This window comes from Chiloscyllium plagiosum, unplaced genomic scaffold, assembly GCF_037043375.1.
Source record: "Chiloscyllium plagiosum isolate Xiang-an unplaced genomic scaffold, Cpla_swu_hap1 HiC_scaffold_34, whole genome shotgun sequence".
In the NCBI taxonomy this organism is placed as follows: domain Eukaryota; kingdom Metazoa; phylum Chordata; class Chondrichthyes; order Orectolobiformes; family Hemiscylliidae; genus Chiloscyllium; species Chiloscyllium plagiosum.
Genome location: NW_028270172.1, coordinates 51,951,399 through 51,972,556, shown reverse-complemented (window position 1 = coordinate 51,972,556; position 21,158 = coordinate 51,951,399). Strand labels below are relative to the sequence as shown.

Genomic DNA, 21,158 nt, shown 5'->3' with positions numbered 1-21,158 from the left:
AACCTTAAAGGGTTCAGAAAGATTTACAAGGATGTTGCCAGGGTTGGAGGATTTGAGCTGTAAGGAGAGGTTGAATAGGCTCGAGCTGTTTTCCCTGGAATGTCAGAGACTGACGGGTGACCTTATAGAGGTTTACAAAATTATGAGGGGCATGGATAGGGTAAATAGTCAAAGTCTTTTCTCTGGGGTCAGGGAGTCCAGAACTAGAGGGTGAGAGGGGCAACGTTTTCACATGGTGGGTGGGGGGAGGTACGTGTATGGAATGAGCTGCTGGAGGAGGTGGTGGGGGCTGGTACAATTCCAACATTTAAGAGGCATTTGGATGTGTATATGAATAGGAAGGGTTTGGAGGGATATGGGGCGGGTGCTGGCAGGTGGGACTAGATTGGGTTGGGATATCTGGTCGGCATGGACGGGTTGGACTGAAGGGTCTGTTTCCATTCTGTACATCTCTATGACTCTATAACTGACCTGAGTCTTGCCAGGCAGAACAACAATTACCATTTAAGTTCCCAATTAAAATTGCTATTACCACTAAAAGTAATCCTTTATCAATTATCATGTAGAAAAACAATCACCTGCAATGCCCCTTTGGGCCATAGAGTACAAAAGCAAAAAATGTTGAACTTGCATAAGATACTTATTAGACCTCAGCTGGAGTATTGTGTACAGCTCTGGGTGGCACATTACAGGAAGGATGTGATCGCAATGGAGCGAGTGCAGAAGCTGTTTACAAAAATGGTTCAGAGATGAAGAACTTCAGCTATGAGGACAAATTGAGGAACCTAATACTGTTCCCCCTGAGAAGAAGGTTGAGAGAAGATCTGATAGAAGTTTTCAAAATCATAAGTGTATTGTATAGATTGTATAGGGAGAAACAGTTTCCACTCAAAAAGGAGCAAGAACAAGAGGAAGATTGAAAGTGACCACATAAGTAGATTGAGTCATAGATTTCTACAGCATGGAGAGAATCCATTTGGCCCGAACTGGTCCATGCCAACCAAATTGTCCATCTACGCTAACCCCATTTCCTTGCACTTGGCCCAAAAAAAACCTTTCCTCTTCATGTATTTGTCCAAATGCCTCTTAAATGATTTTAACGTACTTGCCTCAACCACTTCTACTAGCACCTCATTCCATATGCATACCCTCTCCGTGTAAAAGTGTTTCCCCTCCGGTTTTCAGGTTGGTAATGAAGACGCATGGCACGCTTGCCTTTACTGGTTAGGAAATTGAGCGTAAGAGTCAGGAGGCCATGTTGCAGTTTTAGAAGAATTTTGTTAGGCCTTCAATTCTGGTCACCACATCACCAGGAAGGATGTGGAGACTTTGGAGAGGATGCAGAAGAAGCTTACTAGGATGCTGACCAGATTAGATGGTATGACCTAAAAGGAAAGGCCAGAAAAGCCCATGTATTGTGTACAATTCTGGTCTTCCCATTACAGGAAGGATGTGGAAGCATTGGAAAAGGCTCTGAGGAGATTTACCAGGATGTTGCCTGGTCTGGAGGGATGGTCTTATGAGGAAAGGCTGAGAGACTTGAACATGTTCCCATTCGAAAGAAGGCGGCTAAGGGGAGATTTGATAGAGACATGCAAGATGACCAGAAGATTAGATAGGGTAGTCAGTGAAAGACTTTTTCCGAAGATGATGACGTCAGCTTGTACGAGAGGGCATAATTTGAGGGGTGATAGATTTAAGACAGATGTTAGAGGCAGGTTCTTTATGCAGAGAGTGGTGAGGGCATGGAATGCCCTACCTGGTAATGTAGTCAACTCAGCCACATTAGGGAGATTTAAACTATCCTTAGATAGCCACATGGATGATTTTGGGATAGTGTAGGGGGATGAGCTGAGAATAGCAACATCGAGGACCGAAGGGCCTGTTCCGCACTGTATTGTTCTATGTTCTATGTTTTATGTTGTTTTCTTTGAAATGATGGAGGCTGAGGGGAGACTTGTTAGAAGTTTATGAAATTATGAAATGCATAAGTAGGGTTGATGCTCAGAATCTTTTCACCAGAGTTGAAATGTCTAATACTAGGGGGCATGCATTTAAGGTGAGAGAAGGAAAGTTCAAAAGAGATCTGTGGGGCAAGTTTTTTTACAAAGACATGGTAGAAGTGTGGAAGCACTTCCAGGTGTAGTGGTGGAGGCAAATATGTTAGGAACATTTAAGAAACTTTTAGATAAGCACATGCAAGGATTGGAAAGATATGGACCAAAGGCAGGCAAAAGGGATTAGTATAATTTGACATCATATTTGTATAATTTGACATCATGTTTGGCATGACATTGTAGGCCAAAGGGCCCATTCTTGTGCGGTATAAGCCTATGTTCTATGTATAAAGGTATGGGGAAAACTGGGAGCACTATGTAATGATGCTCATTTACTGAGCAGGTGCTGGCTTAATGACCTGAATGGCAGTCTCCTAAACCGTAAAAATACTGTGATTCTGAAAGTGTGTCATGGCCTCATCATGTAGCTAACTCAGGATATGAGTTTTCTCAGTGACTTAATTTCAGTTGTAATACTTTTAAGATGTACAGTTCTCGGCAACCGGAAACAACAATCATTACAGTTTTCGATAAAAAGAAATAATAGAATGCAAATGCAGTGATATCTTAAGTAATGAGATTCAATCTGTCTCTTTCTTGTCTCTCAAGTAGACTAATAACAGAGTACCATACATACTTATGAAGAGACAGAAATATGGGCAGGGCGATAGGAAGACAGTTTATAGAAAAGGCATGATTTGGAGATGCCAGTGTTGGACTGGGTGTACAAAGTTAAAAATCTCACAACACCAGGTTATAGACCCAACAGGTTTAATTGGAAGTGCACTAGCTTTTGGAGCGATGCTCCTTCATCAGGTGGTAGTGGAGGGCTCAATCCTAACACACAGAATTTATAGCAAAAATTTACAGTGTGGTGTAACTGAAATTATACATTGAAAAATTGATTGTCTGTTAAACCTGATGAAAGGCGACAGATTACAAGAGCTCTAGATAGACAAAGTTCACTGTGAACTGGTAATAAGCATGACAGAATTTGTTTCATATTGTAGGCTGCGAGCTTTATTGGGAAAATCCAATAACAATTAACATTTGAAACATTAATGGGATGGGAGTGATGATATATAACCTCACTAAACATTCTGACATCACATTGCTCAGCTTTCTCTTTTGTTCCTCAATCCAGCGGAAGAAGTAGAAAGGCTGGCTGCAATGCGTTCAGAGTCACTGGTCCCAGGTACTCATACACCACCCATCAGGAGAAGAAGCAAGTTTGCAACCTTAGGGAGGCTGTTTAAACCATGGAAATGGAGGAAGAAGAAAAGTGAAAAATTTAAACAGACATCTGCAGGTAGGCATTTGCTTACAAATTATTTTCACCAGTTTTGAATATGGTAAGCCTTACAGAAGTGAATATGGTATTTGGACTGACAACATAGTGACACCCACATTTTTTGGATTGAGAGGAGACCATCATGGATAAGCAATATGTATACTGTGAAGATTATTTATGGTCTGGTGGAATGATTATTTCTTCAGCATGTGAAGACAAACTGACAGTTTGTTCTGTTTCCTGTTTCTATCAATTTCTTTCTTCCCATCCACTATATATACATTTCATAATTGACAGGTGCACTGTGTTCATTATCAGCTTTGTACGTAGTCTTTGCCTTTGGGTATTGGAATAAAATGATGACTTAATTATTCACTTAAAAAAACAAATTGCCACTGAAAGAGTATGTTAGCTTTTTTCCACATGAGCCTCCAGCATGAATCATTCACTAGAAGACCTGTTGATTTTCTTTCCCTGTTCCAGCAGCTCTACTGGGGATCAGTTGAGAAAACCTAACACAGCTCAAAACTTAGAATAGCTGTGGCTTTTGTTTTTGTGTGCAGTTTTTTAGAGTAGCTGTTTTTTAATTAAGGTTTATTTTTACACGCATGTTGGTAGACTCAAGCTGTGGCACAATCTGTTATCAGGCTATAGTTGAGTTTGTTTCAATTGTCACATCTAATTGGCAGTTTTTGGTAGAGCACAATTAACCAACATTAGAAATCTCATTCCTTTTTAAAACAAAAACATCAGTTTGCTTTTCTTTGTGAACTAGTCAGCCAGCCAACACATCACAAACATCTGAACAAATACAAAAGCAAAATATTGCAGATACCAGAAATCTGAAAATGTTGGAAATGCTCAGGAGCAATATTCTGTGGAATGCTCATTTGAAAGAAGTTCATCTCTTCTAGCTGGATTTATGTTTGTCTCTTTTACTCTGTTCATTTGTTTCCTTTTGATTCAGCTATTCCTATTTACACCTCCTCCAGATCCATATTTTGATTCTTTGCTCGCTTCTTGCTTTGGCTGAGTGTGTAGGCAGATGTCATGGCTTTGATCCTCAGATCCAGTTAAAGAGCCATGACATTCTTCATTATTCCCTCTGGAAAAGTGACCCATATGTCTTTCCTCCAACCAAACAATTGTACTTGGAAATCTTGCCACCTTTAAATTCCCCCCCATGAGGTTTAACACTCATGAACCTCTTGCACCCAGCATGGCCTCTTATCCACAACAGATTATCACAGTGATGCAAAATAAAATGTTTCTCCATATGAAGCCAGAAAGCAATAGTTCATGAGCAGTAGTTATTGATTTATGTCCAGTGAGCACTACCTTTCTTTACTCTTAAATGATCGTTTTCCACTCTAAACTTATTGTACTTATATCACCTATAATATGTATCACTATCACCTGATCTTCATCAAGTGCCCTTTACCATGCACTGCTATGCTTCCTAAAGTTTCTATACAATGATTAGGGGAATATTGTGTGCATGAATTGATTGCAGAGAACTAAATTTGGGCATGTATCTAACGTGGAAACAGATGTACAACAAGTAGATTAAGCATCTATCATGTTGATATGTTATAAAAATGGCAGTGAGCTGCTATTAAGTCAAGGGTTTTGCATTTTGGCCTGGTGAAGAAAAGTGATACCAGTCAGGATGTTGTGTGATGGTGAATTACCTTGGAGTTGCTGATATGCCTATGTGCCTTCTAAGTGGTAGGCAATGGTTTTGTGAGCTGCTGTCACATAAGCCCAGTCTTTGACCTGCTCTTGTAGATGTGGTAATAATGTAACCAGTGCAGAATTTTTTTTTAATCGACTTGTGCAACGTGGGCATTGCTGGCTGGCCAGCATTTATTGCCTGTCCCTAATTGCCCTTGAGAAGGTAGTGGTGAACTGCTGTCATCTTGCTATAGGTAGATCTACAGTTCCTTGAGAGAGGAAAATCCAGAATTTTACGCCAGCGATAGTGAACGATTGGTGATATATTTCTAAGTCAAGATGGTGAGTGGCTTGGAGAGGAACTTGCAAGTGGTGGTGTTCTCATGTATCTGTTGCCCTTGTGCTTCTGGATCAAAGTAGTGTGGATTTGGAAGGAGCTGTCTCAAAATATTTGGTGATTTTCTGCAGTCCTCCTTGAAGGTGCTACACACTGTTGTTATTGAGTATAGGTAGTGGAGGGAATGAATGCTTGTGAATGTTGTGCTAATCAAACAGGCTGCTTTGTCCTGTGATGATGTCAAACTTCTTGAGTGTTATTGGAGCTGCACCCATTCAGGTGAATTAGGAGTATTACATGACTTTCACCTTTAGATGGTGGACAGGTAGGGAGGTGAAGAGTGACAGGATTAGATTACATTACAGTGTGGAAACAGGCCCTTCGGCCCAACAAGTCCACACCGACCTGCCGAAGCGCAACCCACCCATACCCCTACATTTACCCCTTACCTAACACTACGGCCAATTCACCTGACCTGCACATCTTTGGGCTGTGGGAGGAAACCGGAGCACCCGGAGGAAACCCACGCAGACACGGGGAGAATGTGCAAACTCCACATAGTCAGTCGCCTGAGGCGGGAATTGAACCCAGGTCTCAGGCGCTATGAGGCAGCAGTGCTAACCACTGTGCCACCGTGCCGCCCACACACACTTTAATATTCCTATTCCTGACATGCTTTTGTAGCCACTGTATTTATGTGGTGAGTCGAGTTGGGTTTCTGGTAAATGATAACCCCCAGGATGTTGATAGTGGGAAATTCAATGGTGGTAACACCATTGAATGCCAATGGGTGGTGGTTAGGTTGTCTCCTATTAGAGATGAACATCACCTGGCTTTTGTGTACCACAAAATTACTAGGTATCCTGGAGTTGAGATGACTGACCTCCCATAACCACAACCATCTTCCTATATGCCAAGTATGACTGCAGGTTTTGTCCCCTGGTTCTCATTGATTCTAGATTTGTTTGGGCTCCTTGATGCCACAGTTAGTTAAATGTGGCCTTGGTGTCAAGGGCTGTCATTCGCACCTCTGGAATTCAGCATATTCTCAATTTTTCAACCAGGGCTGTAATGCGGTCAGAGGTTGAGTGGCCCTGGCAGAGTCCAAACCGGGCATAAGTAAGCTGGTTGTTGCTGAGCAAGTGCTACTTGATAGCACTGTTGATAATGTCTTCCATCACTTTGTTGATTAGACTGATGGGGCAGTAATTTGCCGACTTGAACTTGTTCTGCTTTTTTGTGTACAGGACCTACCTGGGCAATTTTCCATACTGTTGGTCAGGTTCCAGCATTATATCCATACTGAAACAGTTTGGCTAAGGAACTGGTAAATTCGGGAGCACAGGTCTTCAGTACTATTGGCAGAATGTTGTCAGGGCCCATATAATACTCAGTGACTAACCATTTCTGGATATCACGTGGAGTGAATCAAATTGGCTGAAGACTGGCATTTGTGATGCTGGGACTTCTGGAGGAGGCCAGGATGAATCATCCACTAAGCATTTCTAACTGAAGATTGTTGCAAATGCTCCAGCCTTATCTTTTGCATTGATGTTTTGGGCTCTTCTATTATTTAGGATGGGATATTTGTGAAGCCTTCTCCTTTATTAAGTTGTTTAATTAATGACTGGAAGAGGCAGGGCTGTAGAGCTTAGAACTGATCAGTTTGATAGCTTCACCAGGTTGACAGCTCATCTTTAGCTGTGCCTGATGCAGTCCCTGGCATCCTGTCTTGCACTCTTCATTCAAGCAGGGTTGATCTCCTGGCTTGATGGTAATGGTTGAGTGGGGATTATGCTGGACCTTGAGGTTGCACGTTATGTTGGAGTATAATGCTTCTGCTGTTTATGGCCCACATTGCCTTATGGATAGCAGTCTTGAGTTGTTAGATTTGTTTGAAGTCTGCCCCATTTAGCGTGGTAGTCATGCCACGCAGTACAATGCAAGTTATTCTCAATATGAGAGCAGGTCTTTGTTTCCACAAGCACTGTGTGCTGGTCATTGTTATTGATATTTTCATGGACAAATGCATGTGCAGCAGGCAGGTTGATAAGGATGAGGTCAGTTACGTTTTTCACTATTGTTGTACACTCACCATTTGCAGACGCAGTCAGCAGCTGTGCTTTGAGAACCTGACTAGCTCAATTAGTTGTGCTGCTGCCGAGCAATTCTTGATGGTGAGCATTTAAGTGCCTCACCCAGAGTACATTTTACACCCTAGCCACCTTCCAAGTATTTAGCATGGAAGAGTACTTATCCGTCAGCTGAGGGAGGGCAGTATGTGGTAATCAGAGATTTCCTTGCCCATGTTTTAATCTGATCCCATGCAACTACATGCAGTCCAGAGTCAGTGTTGAAGGTTCCCAGAGCAACAACCTCCCAAATGTTCCAGTGGAAAAGGACATAATGGTGATGGTAGTGTCTGGGGCATTGTCTATAAGGTATGATTCTATGCATATGACTATTGACAATGGTTTCATAGTAATCAGTAGATTTGTTTTTAGCCCTGGATAGCTTTATTGAATTTAAATTCCATCATCGTTTAGTACGGGGTCATGAACCAGGCCAGGTGTTAGATTTGGTGATCAAAATTTTGTTATGTTTAGTGATGGAAAGGGATAGGTTTATACTGCAGATCAAGAGTTATAGCTGGAGGAAAGACAATTATGATGCAACTTCAACAAGATTTAGGATGCACAGGATGGGGAAGGAAACTGCAGGGGATGGACACACTTAAAATGTGGAACTTATTCAAGGAACAGCTACTGTGAGTTCTTGATAAGAATGTACCTGTCAGGCAGGAAGGAAGTATTCAAGCGAGGGAGCTGTGGTTTACCAAAGAAATCGAATCTCTTGTCAAGAGGAAGAAGGAAGCTTATGTAAAGATGAGATGTGAAGGTTCAGTTAGGGCGCTTGAGAGTTATAAGTTAGCCAGGACCTAAAGAGAGAATTAAGAAAAACCAGGACGGGACATGAAAAGTCTTTGGCAGATAGGATAAAGGAAAACCCTGAAGCTTTCAATAGGTATGCCAGGAATAAAAGAATGACTAGAGTAAGATCAGGGCCAGTTAAGGACAGTAGTGGGAAGTTGTGTGTGGAGTCCGAGGAGATAAGCGAGGTGCAACATGAATATTTATTGTCAGTATTCACACTGGAAAAAGATAATGTTGTCGAGGAGAATACTGAGATACAGACTACTCGACTAGACGGATTGAGGTTCACAAGGAGGAGGTGTCAGCAATTGTGGAAAATGTGAAAGTAGTTAAGTCCCCAGGGCCAAATGAGATTTATCCTAGGATTCTCTGGGGAGGCAGGGAAGAGATTGCAGAGCCTTTGGCTTTGATCTTTATGTTGTCATTGTCTACAGAAATAGTGCCAGAGGACTGGTGTATAGCAACCATTGTTCCCTTGTTCAAGAAGGGGAGTAGAGACAACCATTGTAATTATAGACCAGTGAGCTTTACTTCAGTTGTGGATAAAGTGTTGGAAAGAATTATAAGAGAAAGGATTTATAATCATCCAGAAAGGAATAATTTGATTAAGGATTTTGTGAAGGCTGGGTCATGCCTCTCAAACTCTTCAGTAAGGCATTTGATAAGGTTCTCCACAGTAGGCTATTGCAGTAAATGTGAAGATATGGGATTGAGGGTGATTTAGTGGCTTGAATCAGAAATTGGCTAGCTGAAAGAAGACAGAGGGTGGTGGCTGATGGGAAATGTTTATCCTGGAGCTCAGTTACCAGTGATGTAGCGCAAGGATCTGTTTTGGGTCCACTGCTGTTTGTCATTTTTATAAATGAACTGGATGAGGGCATAGAAGGATGAGTTAGTAAATTTGCGGATGACGCTAAGGTCGGTGGAGTTGTGGATATTGCTGAAGAATGTTGTACGTTACAGAGGGACATAGATAAACTGCAGAGCTGAGCTGAGGGGTGACAAATGGAGTTTAGTTGTAGAAAAGTGTGAGGTTATTCACTTTGGAAGAAGTAACAGGAAAAGAGATTATTGGGCTAATGGTAAGATTCTTGGTAGTTTGAATGAGCAGAAAGATCTCAATGTCCATGTACATGGATCCCTGAAAGTTGCTACCCAGGTTGATAGGGTTGTTAAGAAGATGTATGGTGTGTTAGCTTTTATTGGTAGAGGGATTGAGTTTCGGAGCCATGAGGTCATGTTGCAGCTACACAAAACTCTGGTGTGGCCACACTTGGAGTCTTGTGGACAATTCTGGTCACTGCATTACAGGAAGGATGTGGAAGCATCGGAAAAGGTGCAGAGGCGATTTACCAGGAGGAAAGGTTGAGTGACTTGAGGCTATTTTTTTTCGAAAGAAGAAGGTTGAGAGATGATTTAATAGGGATTTATAAGATGATCAGAGGATTAGATAGGGTGGATAGTGAGAGCCTTTTTTCCTCAGATGGTAATGGCTAGTATGAGGTATTTTTAAATTGAAGGATGATACATATAGGACAGATGTCAAAGATATGTTCTTTACTCAGAGAGCAACAAGGGTGTGGAATGCCCTGCCTGCAATAGTAGTAGACTTGTCAACTTTAAAGGCATTTAAATGGTCATTGGATAAACATTTGGATGATAATGGAATAGTGTAGGTTAGATTGGCTTCAGATTGGTTTCACAGGTTGGTGCAACATTGAGGGCCAAAGGGCCTGTAGTGTGCTGTAATATTCTATGTTCTATCAGCTGAAGGAGGATTTGGACCTCGGTCTTCAGAACATTAGCTGAGTTTCTGGATTAATTGTCTAGCAAAAATAGCACAAGGCCATCACCTCCCCTTGGTGAGTCACTTGGGCCCTTCAAGCCTGCTCCATCTACCATTGCCTTAAAAGTATTCATTGACCATGTTTCCACTGCACTCCAGGGAAAAGAACTTCATGGAATTATGATCCTCTAGGAGAAAAAAAAACTTCTCCTCACCTCTGTCATAAAAGGGAACCCTTACTTTCTGTCACCAAAGAGTTCCTTCCCTTAGATTCCAGTGTATTTCAATTTTACTTGAACTCTTTATGCCAAACTTGTTTAAATGCTGCCTTGTTAAGAAAGTAGAAAAGTCACTGCCTCATTAATTCTAGGCAATAGAATTATTGAAACATAAGGCTAAATTTTATCAAAAATTGCCTAAGTGCCAATTGGAGTCTGCATTTTCTCCCTTTGTCGGGGTCCTCCGGTTTCTTCCCACAGTCCAAAGATATTTGGGTTAGGTGGATTGACCATGCTAAGTGCCAGTTTTCGAACGTTTCATGGAGCGGTTCCATCAGTGGGCCCAACAAACTTCCCATGCAATTTATGCTGTGTATGTTATTATGTATAACATACATAACAACATACACCAAACCTTTATGGCACCATGCTTGCACTAACTTGAGCTCACCTGTGGCAGCAGTACTTGCTATTGCTGTGACCTTCTAAAACTTATGACAATGTTTCAAGCTCAAATGTGCACCACAACGCAGGATTCTATTTATAATGTGACATCATCACTTGTGTGATCAAGACTTATAGCTGCAGCTTCATGAGTAAAACTGCACAAGCAGTCCTATGTTGCAATCCTGTTTGAGAGTGTTTCCCTTTTTCTAAAACACAGCATAATTTTGCGATTTTTCAGTATAGGAACATCACTTTGCTTGAAAACCTTCAAACAATTGAAATCATTAACTTTTATTGGACAACAACAAAAAAGAAATAAACACAAATAAAACAAAACAGCATTTGCTTCAGAAAACAAACTGTTACCTCTTTCAAGAAACACTCAATTTACAGTCAATGAATGATAACTGATACTAGCTCACATCTATTCAACTCAGGTGTCAATTAAGCCAGAACATGAGAGTTCTCAAGAATATCAGCATCATAGCATTTTTGAGGGTATCTGGCACAGACCTTTAATAGGTGGGTACTGATGATCACAGATGGATTGTATATTAATGGAATGGAAACCTTTTCTGTTCATGAAGTCTCTGTTATGATATGGTGCTCTCAGTGCAATGTGAGTACAATCTGTATGGCCCTGTACCTGGGGTAAGTCAGCACTGTTGGCAAAGACTACTGCCTGTGCTGCAGCACTGACCTTCTCATTGGAAAACAAGATTAAATGGTGTGACCTGGCACAACTTCATTGGTAACAGCCCTGATAAATATGTGGGTCAAGTGTTGGGAGATCTCACACACACAACTGTGCCATGGAAGCAGCCTATTCTATAAAACTTTTCATGCCGTAGTCACCTTAACACCTCCTAGGATAGGACAGCCACCCATCCCTCATGTTCGCGGTTCCTGGCAACAGCTGATGTGATCGTGTCCTGGTGTCCTGATGGCGGCACAGTAGCTCAGTGTTAGCACTGCTGCCTCACAGTGCCAGGGACCAGGGATCGATTTCAGTCTTGGTCGACCGTCTGTTTGGAGTCTGCATATTCTCCTTGTGTCTGTGGGGGTTTCCTTCAGATGTTCCGGTTTCTTCCCACAGTCCAAAGATATGCAGGCTAGATGGATTGACCATGCTAAATTGCCATTAGTGTCCAGGGATGTGCAGCCTAGCTGGATTAGTCATAGGAAATGCAGAGTTAGGATTGGGGGGAGGTCTGGGTAGGATGCTTTTCAGAGGACTGGCGATGGGCTGAATGGCCTGTTTCCAAACTGTAGGGATTCAGTGACATCATGCAGTCTTTCAGTTGCCGTTCGCCTCACTCATCTAATGGAATGGCATCATGGATGATCGTCTCTGGGCATCCTCCTCTGCATCCTGAGGAGACCTTAGGCTGCCAATTCTTGCTATGGACGCTGTTTGGTAGTTGCTGGAGGTTGTTGTTGGTCGTTGCTTGCTGTTGCAGCAATTTCTCTGTGCCTCCACAGCACCACAGCCACAGCAATGAAGACCTCTGCTGTGCCTGAATCCATTAGCCATGGTTCTAGTGAATCTGTGTAGGGAATATTAGAAACTGAACAGGTTCTTTGTAATGTGAGCAGTCAGCATTTGCATTACACCTAAATGATGATTTGCTATAATCCTCTCTTGGTGGATTCCGACAAAGAGGACAACACAATTTCTCTGTATTGATCTTGAACCTTATTCTGAGAAATTCTGATAAAAGTTATACCGTGTGAATACAATAGTAAGTACATCAGAATTATTCAAGCTTTATGCCCCCAATCTTAACTCCCACATCACTGAAGCGATCCAACATTGCATATAAATTATTGATGAATATTTATAGTTTAAGGTGAGATGAAATCGATTCCATGCCTATATGACCTTGGAATATATTTGTGAATTGCAGCCAACAGTGCCACTTTAAAAGTTGCCTGAGATCATTTCTGCCACACAGAGATGACTATGAACAGTCTGTAATGATCAATGGCGTGGTGAAAATGGCTTGTGACCATGATTTGTATAGTTGAACATTGCATGCATGTGGCATGCAGGGAACTTTGATTACAGGTGTCTTCAACCTGTACTTTTGTACATGCCTGATAAATATAGATGCCCTATGAAAGGCCCCAAATTGCTCACAAGTGGAACCAATGCGCTCAGACAGAAAAAAGAATACTGTTAAAAAGTGTGGCATTGGAAAAGCACAGCCAGTCAGGCAGCATCTGACGAGCAGCAGAGTCGAAGGTTCGAGCATAAGCTGTTCATCAGGAATGTGAGGAGAGGGCCTGAGGTGGCACAGTGGTACTTTGGCACACCGACCTGTACACCGCTGTCCATTTTCCTTACCACCTATCCACCCCCACTTTCCAGTCCGAGCTATCACCATCACACCCCCCCCCCCCACTTCATCTACCTGTCACATTCCCAGCTACCTATTCCCAGCTACCTCCTCCCATTTATCTCTCAGTCCCTTTGCTGCCACCCCCCCCACATTCCTGATGAAGAGTTTATGCTTGAAACGTGACTCTCCTGGTCCTTCGATGTTGCCTGACTGGCTGTGCTTTTCCAGCAACACATTTTTTGACTCTGACCTTCAGCATCTGCAATCCTCACTTTCTCCTAGAAAAAAGAATACTGCCCATTCTGCTTATGCTCACAGACATTTTCCATTTCCATTGTATCCTTGTAACTGAGATGAGGATGGAAGTCAACACAAGGCACGCTTGGCAGAGTGAGTCACAGGCTCTGCTTCCAATCTTCCAGCCCCCATCTTTCTTGCATTCCCTGTCCATCCTCATCAGTATGGGGCTTTCACACCTTCCCACACAATTCTTTCATTTAAGTTTTGATCTCTGACCTCCAACCATACAGCTTAGCTTACCATCATGCTGTACTGACCCTCCATTGAGACCGGACTGTTTATGCCCATAATGACCAACACCTTCTCCCCCGACCCATATTCTTCAATACACTATCACCTCCCACCCTTCAATGTTGAGTTGCCTGTTTTCATAGTAATTATCCCATGTGCATCACAGCATACTGCTACCAATCCTCTACTTAAACAACATCTCAAAACAGTAGTGGTCATTGATAACTCCACTTTGGTGAAAAGACTCACAGGACTAAGTGTGGGCCATGATTGGAGACCAGTCCCTGGATTGTAGTGATGCAGAAACCTTGACCCTAACTAACCAGCAGCCAACTGACTATTTTCAAGCCCCTTAACAAAATGCTACCCTTGAAGCATTTTGGCACAACTCATTGACTGATGACAGTCCCTCTTGACTTGAGCGAGGGTTATTTCCCTTAAACTTTGAAACAAGGCCACTTGGCTGAAGCACATGCAATGTGTTTGTCTCTTAAGCTGCTAGCACATGGGGAAGACACAAGCAATCTCCCTGAGGTAACAGTGGCTGAAGGACCTGAACTTAAGGGAATTTATATTTGCCAGGAATTGATGTTGGAGAGACTGTTAGGTCTAAAGGTTGATAAGTCCCCGGGGCCTGATGGTCTGCATCCCAGGGTACTGAAGGAGGTGGCTCGAGAAATCGTGGATGTGTTGGTGATTATTTTCCAGAGTTCGATAGATTCGGGATCAGTTCCTGCGGATTGGAGGGTGGCTAATGTTATACCACTTTTTAAGAAAGGTGGGAGAGAGAAAACAGGAAATTATAGACCAGTTAGTCTGACCTCAGTGGTGGAAAGATGCTGGAGTCTATTATAAAGGATGAAATTACGACATATCTGGAAAGTCGTAACAGGATAGGTCAGAGTCAGCATGGATTTATGAAGGGGAAATCATGGTTGACTGATCATCTTGAATTTTTTGAGGATGTAACTCTGAAGATGGACGAGGGAGATCCAGTAGATGTAGTGTACCTGGACTTTCAGAAAGCTTTTGATAAAGTCCCACATAGGAGGTTAGTGAGCAAAATTAGGGTACATGGTATTGGAGGCAAAGTACTAACTTGGATTGAAAGTTGGTTGGCTGATAGGAAACAAAGAGTAGTGATAAATGGCTCCATTTTAGAATGGCAGGTAGTGACCAGTGGGGTACCACAGGGATCAGTACTGGGACCGCAGCTTTTTACAATATATGTTAATGATATAGAAGATGGTATTAGCAATAACATTAACAAATTTGCTGATGATACTAAGCTGAGTAACAGGGTGAAATGTGATGAGGATGTTAGGAGATTACTTGTTAGGAGATTACACCTGGACAAGTTAGGTGAGTGGTCAGATGCATGGCAGATGCAGTTTAATGTGGATAAATGTATGGTTATCCACTTTGGTGGCAAGAACAGGAAGGCAGATTACTACCTAAATGGAATCAATTTAGGTAAAGGGGCAGTACAGAGAGATCTGGGTGTTCTTGTACACCAGTCAATGAAGGTAAGCATGCAGGTACAGCAGGTAGTGAAGAAGGCTAATAGCATGCTGGCCTTCATAACAAGAGGGATTGAGTATAGAAGCAAAGAGGTTCTTCTGCAGCTGTACAAGGCCCTGGTGAGACCACACCTGGAGTACTGTGTGTAGTTCTGGTCTCCAAATTTGAGGAAAGACATTTTGGCTATTGAGAGAGTGCAGCGTAGGTTCACGAAGTCAATTGCTGGAATGACAGGATTACTTACGCTGAAAGACTGGAGCGCCTGGGGATATATACCCTTGAGTTTAGAAGACTGAGAGGAGATCTGATTGAGACATGTAAGATTATTAAAGGTTTGGACACTCTGGTAGCAGGAAACATGTTTCCGCTGATGGGTGAGTGCCGAACCAGAGGACACAGCTTAAAAATACGGGGTGGACCATTTAGGACAGAGATGAGGAGAAACTTCTTCACCCAGAGGGCAGTGGAGGCCCAGTCTCTGGATTCATTTAAGAAAGAGTTGGATAGAGCTCTTGAGGATAGTGAAATCAAGGGTTATGGAGATAAGGCAGGAACATGATCCTGATTAAGGATGATCAGCCTTGATCATATTGAATGGTGGTGGAGGCTCGAAGGACAGAATGGCCTACTCCTGCACCTATTGTCTATTGTCCATATATGTGTTACATGGCTGTGACATGGTGCCATACAGTAACACTTTCAACTCTTTGGCTGACAATCATGAGACGCTGTTTGTTTTTTTGTATCTGAGCTAAATAGCAAGGCAACACAAAAGAATTGTGTGCATTTAAATTTTGAATGAGGTAACAAAGTGCAATAAAAGGAAGTTAAAACCAAATAAAGATGTTGAGCGCATCCAAGTAGACATGGTGTGAGTGAGTCCCAAGAAAGCAAGCAGAGTGCACTGAAGTATGTATTGCTTTAATGTTCGAGATAGGTGCCTGTCCCTGTGCATGAAGTGACCTGGTAGCAATATCACAATGCATGGCATCAGTCCACTCCATGCTGCAGAATTGAAGTGCAGAACTGTATTCTGTGAGTTGTTGATGTGCCGTGATGTAGTAAGAGTAATGCAGGTCCTATTTCTGTGAACAGGAAGGTGCAGGCAGTCACTACCCAGGAAGCATACTCCAGAATGTTGGGGACTGCTGTCAAAGTTAGAGGCGCAGAGGAGGAAGGGGCAACCTGATACCAACCAGATACCTGCTCTGTCTTTCATGTCAGGTATTATCGCTTTTTTTTCTCTGACACGGGAGAATAGAAAATTTCAGAAAATTAGGCAAGATAGGGGACAAATGAGATGTAGATGCCAACAAATGGGCCTCTTGCTATTTACTAGTGAGATTGCAATCTTGCTGTTCAAATCTTAGGTTGAAAATAAGACTTTTGTTTTCTCAACGTCAAAAATCTCAATTTTCCAATCTTGCCATATGTTCAGTTTAGCTGATCCTAGTATGATTTTCCAAGTGAGTTGTGAAAGACATCTTTATTAATAGATACCACACTTTCTCAATAGCTGATGTCAGGCTACCTTTTTTTAAAAAAAATTGTTTTCTCCTTCCTTTTCTTGAAGAAGAGTATAAGTACAAATTTAGGAACACGCAGAGTGAGGTTCTTGAGTGGGTTGATATAGGGAGTGGAGTGTTATTGGAGGTTATGGTGGGCTTAAAAGTGGACATTCACTGGTCTGAATGAATTGTATTCCAGACTGATGTGGGAGATGAGGAAGAAAATCGCAGACACCCTGACCCAGATTTTTCATTCATTTCATTCATGGGGACATGTCAGAGGACTAGAGGACTGCTAATGTGGTTCCGCTTTTCAAGACAGGTGGTTGAGTAAAACCAGTAAGTTATAGTCCAGTGAATCTCACATCAGTGGTATGGAAACTATTGGAGAAAATTCTGAAGCAGAGAATTAATTTCCATTTGTAGAGGTGAAGTTTAATTAGAGATAGTAGGCATAGCTTTGTCAGAGGGAGGTCTTGCCTAACAAAGCTGGTAGAATATTTCTAGAAGACGATGAAGCATGTAGATGAGCGTAGTGCAATCAATGTAGTTGAGATGGATTTCAGCAAGATCTTTGACCGGTTTCCACATGGGAGACTGATAAAGAAAGTAAAAGTACATGGAATCCCAGGTAACTTGGCAAGTTGGATCCAAATTTGGCTCAGGAGACAGGGTGGTTTTAGAAGGGTTTATATGTGACTGGACGCCTGTGTCCAGTGGTGTACCACAGTGATCAGTGTTGGGTCCCTTATTGTTTGTGATACATACTACCTATGTAGATGAGAATGTCAGAGGAGGATGATTAAGTCTCCAGATGACAAAAAGATTGGTTGGTGATTGACAGTGAGGAAGAAAGAGGTTGGTTTCAGGAGGATATAAATGGGCAGATGGGTAGAAGATGGAATCTAATCCTGATAAGTCTGAAGTGATGCAGTATGGGAGAAGGAACAAGACAACAGTATAGTCATTCAAGAGTAAGACATGAAACTCAGAAGAACAGAGGGATCTTGGGTGCTGTCTGCAAATTCCTGAGCGTGACAAGGTAGGTGAATAAGGTATTTAAGATGGCACTTTCCTTTATCAGTCAAGGCACAGATTATAAAAGCAGGGAAGTAATGTACAGAATTTTGGTTAAGCCACAACTGGAGTACTTTGTGCGGTTCTGATCACCACGACTTAAGGAAGGATGTGATTGAAATGAAGGGGATGCAGATTTAGTGATGAGGAGAGGCTGGATACGTATTCTTTGGAGTGGATAATGTTCAGGGGGACCTGATATAGGTGTATAAGATTATTGAGGGATTTGGACGAGATGAATAGAAAGCAGTAACAAGGGGAACACTTTTAAGATGAAAATGATGAAAACTTCCATTCAGAAAGTTAGGAGGTACGGGATGCAGGGAGATTTGGCTGTCTGGGTGCAGAATTGGCTGACCAAAAGAAGACAGCGACTTGCATGAAGAAGTGGAAGGATAGGTTAGTAGGTTTGCCGATGACACAAGGTTTGTGGTGTTGTAGATAGTGTCAAGGGTTGTTGCAGGCTACAACTTAGAACATACAACAATACAGCACAGAACAGGCCCTTCATCCCTTGATTTTGCGCCAACCTGTGAACTAATCTAAGCCCTTCCCCCCCACACTACCCCATCATCATCCATGTGCATATCCAAGGACTGTTTAAATGCCCCTAATATGGCTGAGTTAACTACATTGGCAGGTGGGCATTCCACACCCTTACCATTTATCCCTCTCCATCACTAAAGTAAAAGTCACCGAATTGTGGTCACTGTCCCCAAAGTGCTCACCTACCTCCAATTCTAACACCTGGCCTGGTTCATTACCCAGAACCAAATCCAGTATGGCCTCACCTCTTGTTGGCCTGTCTACATATTGTGTCAGGAAATCCTCCTGCACACATTGGACAAACACCGACCCATCTAACGAACTCGAGCTATAGCTTTCCCAGTCAATATCTGGAAAGTTAAAGTCCCCCATAACAACCACCCTATTACTTTCACTCTTCTTTTGAATCATCCTCGCAATCCTTTCTTCTACATCTCTAGGACTGTTAGGAGGCCTGTAGAAAACTCCTAATAGGGTGAGCTCACCTTTCGTATTCCTAACCTCAGCCCAAACTACCTCAGATGGTGAGTCTTCATCCATCGTCCTTTCCACCGCTGTAATACTATCTTTGACAAGCAATGCCACACCTCCCCCTCTTTTACCCCCACCTCTGACCCTACTAAAACATTTAAACCCTGGGACCTGCAACAGCCAATCCTGTCCCTGTTCTACCCATGTCTCCGTAATAGCCACAACATCGAAATCCCAGGTACCAACCCACGCTGCAAGTTCACCTACCTTATTTTGTATACTTCTTGCATTGAAGTATACACACTTCTTGCCACTTTCCTGTTTACAGGCACCCTCCTTTGAGATTGATGCCATGTTCCTAATCTCCTAACCTCCCTACACTCCAGGTCCTGCACCCTAATGTCATTTTTGTTTTGGGGGAGTATTGAAGAATGGTGTAACATGGGAAAGAGAAATATCTAAAGTTTTCTGGCACACTGCTGGAGAATTTAATGAAGGTGAAAGGGAGGTATCAGTAAGGAATGCCTAAATGGACATATTTATAAGGCCAGAAGTCTCTCAACACCAGGTTATCGTCCAACAGGTTTATTTGAAATTACAAACTTACGAAGCGCTGCTCCTTTGTCAGGTGAAGTGACTTCACCTGATGAAGTAGCACTCCAAAAGCTTGTGATTTCAAATAAACCTGTTGGACTGTAACCTAGTATCATGTGACTTCTGAATTTGTCCACTCCAGTCCAACACCAGCACCTCAAAATCATATACTTATAAGGTGGTGTGGACATATATAGTAAAAATGTCGATGAGTCCAGGCACACACATCTGAGTACAGTATTGCAAGACATTTGTACATCTCACTAATTATGCCCCAGGATGATAAAACCAAATCGATTTTGAATTTATTGTTTTGCCAACATAGAACCAATGAGACGATCTGATGTTGGGAGGATAAAAAAGGCAGGCAGTTTGAAAGTCAGACAGAGTAACTGCCATCAAGGATTAAAGACAGGATTCTTCACAATATGAAGGAACAGAGGGATCTGGGTGTGCAAGTTTATAGATCCTTCAAAGTTGCCACCCAAGTGGAAAGGGTTGTTAAGAAAGCATATGGTATTTTGGCTTTCATTAACAGGGGGATCGAGTTTAAGAGCCGTGAGGTATCGCTGCAGCTCCACAAGTCCCTGTTGAGACCACACTTGGAATATTGTGTCCAGATCTGGTCGCCCTACTACAGGAAAGATACAGAGGCTTTGGAGAGGGTGCAAAGAAGATTTACCAGGATGCTGCCTGGACTGGAGGGCTTGCCTTATGAAGAAATGTTGAATAAGCTCGGACTTTTCTCTCTGGAGAGAAGGAGGAAGAGAGGAAACCTGATCAAAGTATACAAAATAATGAGTGGAATAGATAGAGTCAATAGCCAGAGACTTTTCCCCAGGGCAGGATTGACTGGTACTAGAAGTCATAGTTTGAAGATATTAGGAGGAAGGTATAAAGGAGACGTCAGAGGTAGGTTTTTTACGCAGAGAGTTGTGAATGCATGGAATGCATTGCTAGCGGTGGGGGTGGAAGCAGAGTCACTGGAGACATTTAAGCGACTGCTGCACATGCACATGGATAGCAGTGAGTTGAGGGGCGCATAGGTTAAGTTACTATTTTTTACATTAGGATTGAACCTCGGCACAACATCGTGGGCTAAAGGGCCTGTTCTGTGCTATACTTTTCTATGTTCTATGCGAGAGACTGCCATTTAAAAACCCTCTCAATCAAAGGTACCTTTTTCAGATGACATATCGTTTCAACAAAAGACAGAAAACGACCCAGGGAGATCTTCAGCCGAAAGAAGAAAGATACTGGAGATGATAGCCACTGAATGATTTTGAAATTAAGTTGATATAATTTTATGGATTTTTTTTACTGGAACAGTACTTTGTTATAGCATTGCAGGCAGATAACAAGCACTTAAGAGAAAGGGGATTTTAGATTTGTGAATATTTGTTGTTTAATATTCACTTTTAGAAGGAATAAGTTGATATTATTTTCTTTAAATAGTGAGATTTGAGAGAGCTCTGTCACTCATATTTTAGAGTTTACAAGGTGAAGTGAGCTTTTCTGGGTTTTGCTTTAATTAACAGAGGGGTTCACTGCCGTGTTGTACCAGCTTGCACCTTTCTTATTTCCAAATACCCAAATGGCCTCACTGGACGAGCCCTCCAAGATGTCCTCAATTAGCATAGTGTGATATTTTCCTTTAATCAGTAATGCAACTCCTCCAACCATTTTTGATCCCTTTCACCTGAAACATCACAACCCTGGTACTTTGAGTTGCTACTCCTGCCTATCTCTCAACTAAGTTTCTGTAATGACTACAACATTGTAGTTCCATGCACTAATCCTTGCTAAATCTTATCTGTTTTCCCTT

At 42.2% G+C, this 21,158-nt stretch overlaps 1 protein-coding gene across 13 annotated transcripts in view; it reads left to right on the top strand.

Moving 5' to 3' along the window:
* phactr1 (phosphatase and actin regulator 1) overlaps positions 1-21,158 on the top strand; it is a 477,218-nt gene that overhangs the window by 189,879 nt on the left and 266,181 nt on the right. For 7 of the 13 annotated variants that reach the window (XM_043718986.2, XM_043718985.2, XM_043718987.2 and 4 more), the window contains exon 2: positions 3,202-3,366. The exons of 1 other annotated variant lie outside the window; for it this stretch is intronic. In XM_043718986.2, the coding sequence (XP_043574921.1) occupies positions 3,202-3,366 (165 nt within the window). Of the gene's footprint in view, positions 1-3,201; positions 3,367-16,232; positions 16,362-21,158 lie in introns of all 13 variants that reach the window. 5 more of the 13 variants (XM_087978667.1, XM_087978668.1, XM_087978665.1 and 2 more) reach the window with 1 other exon arrangement.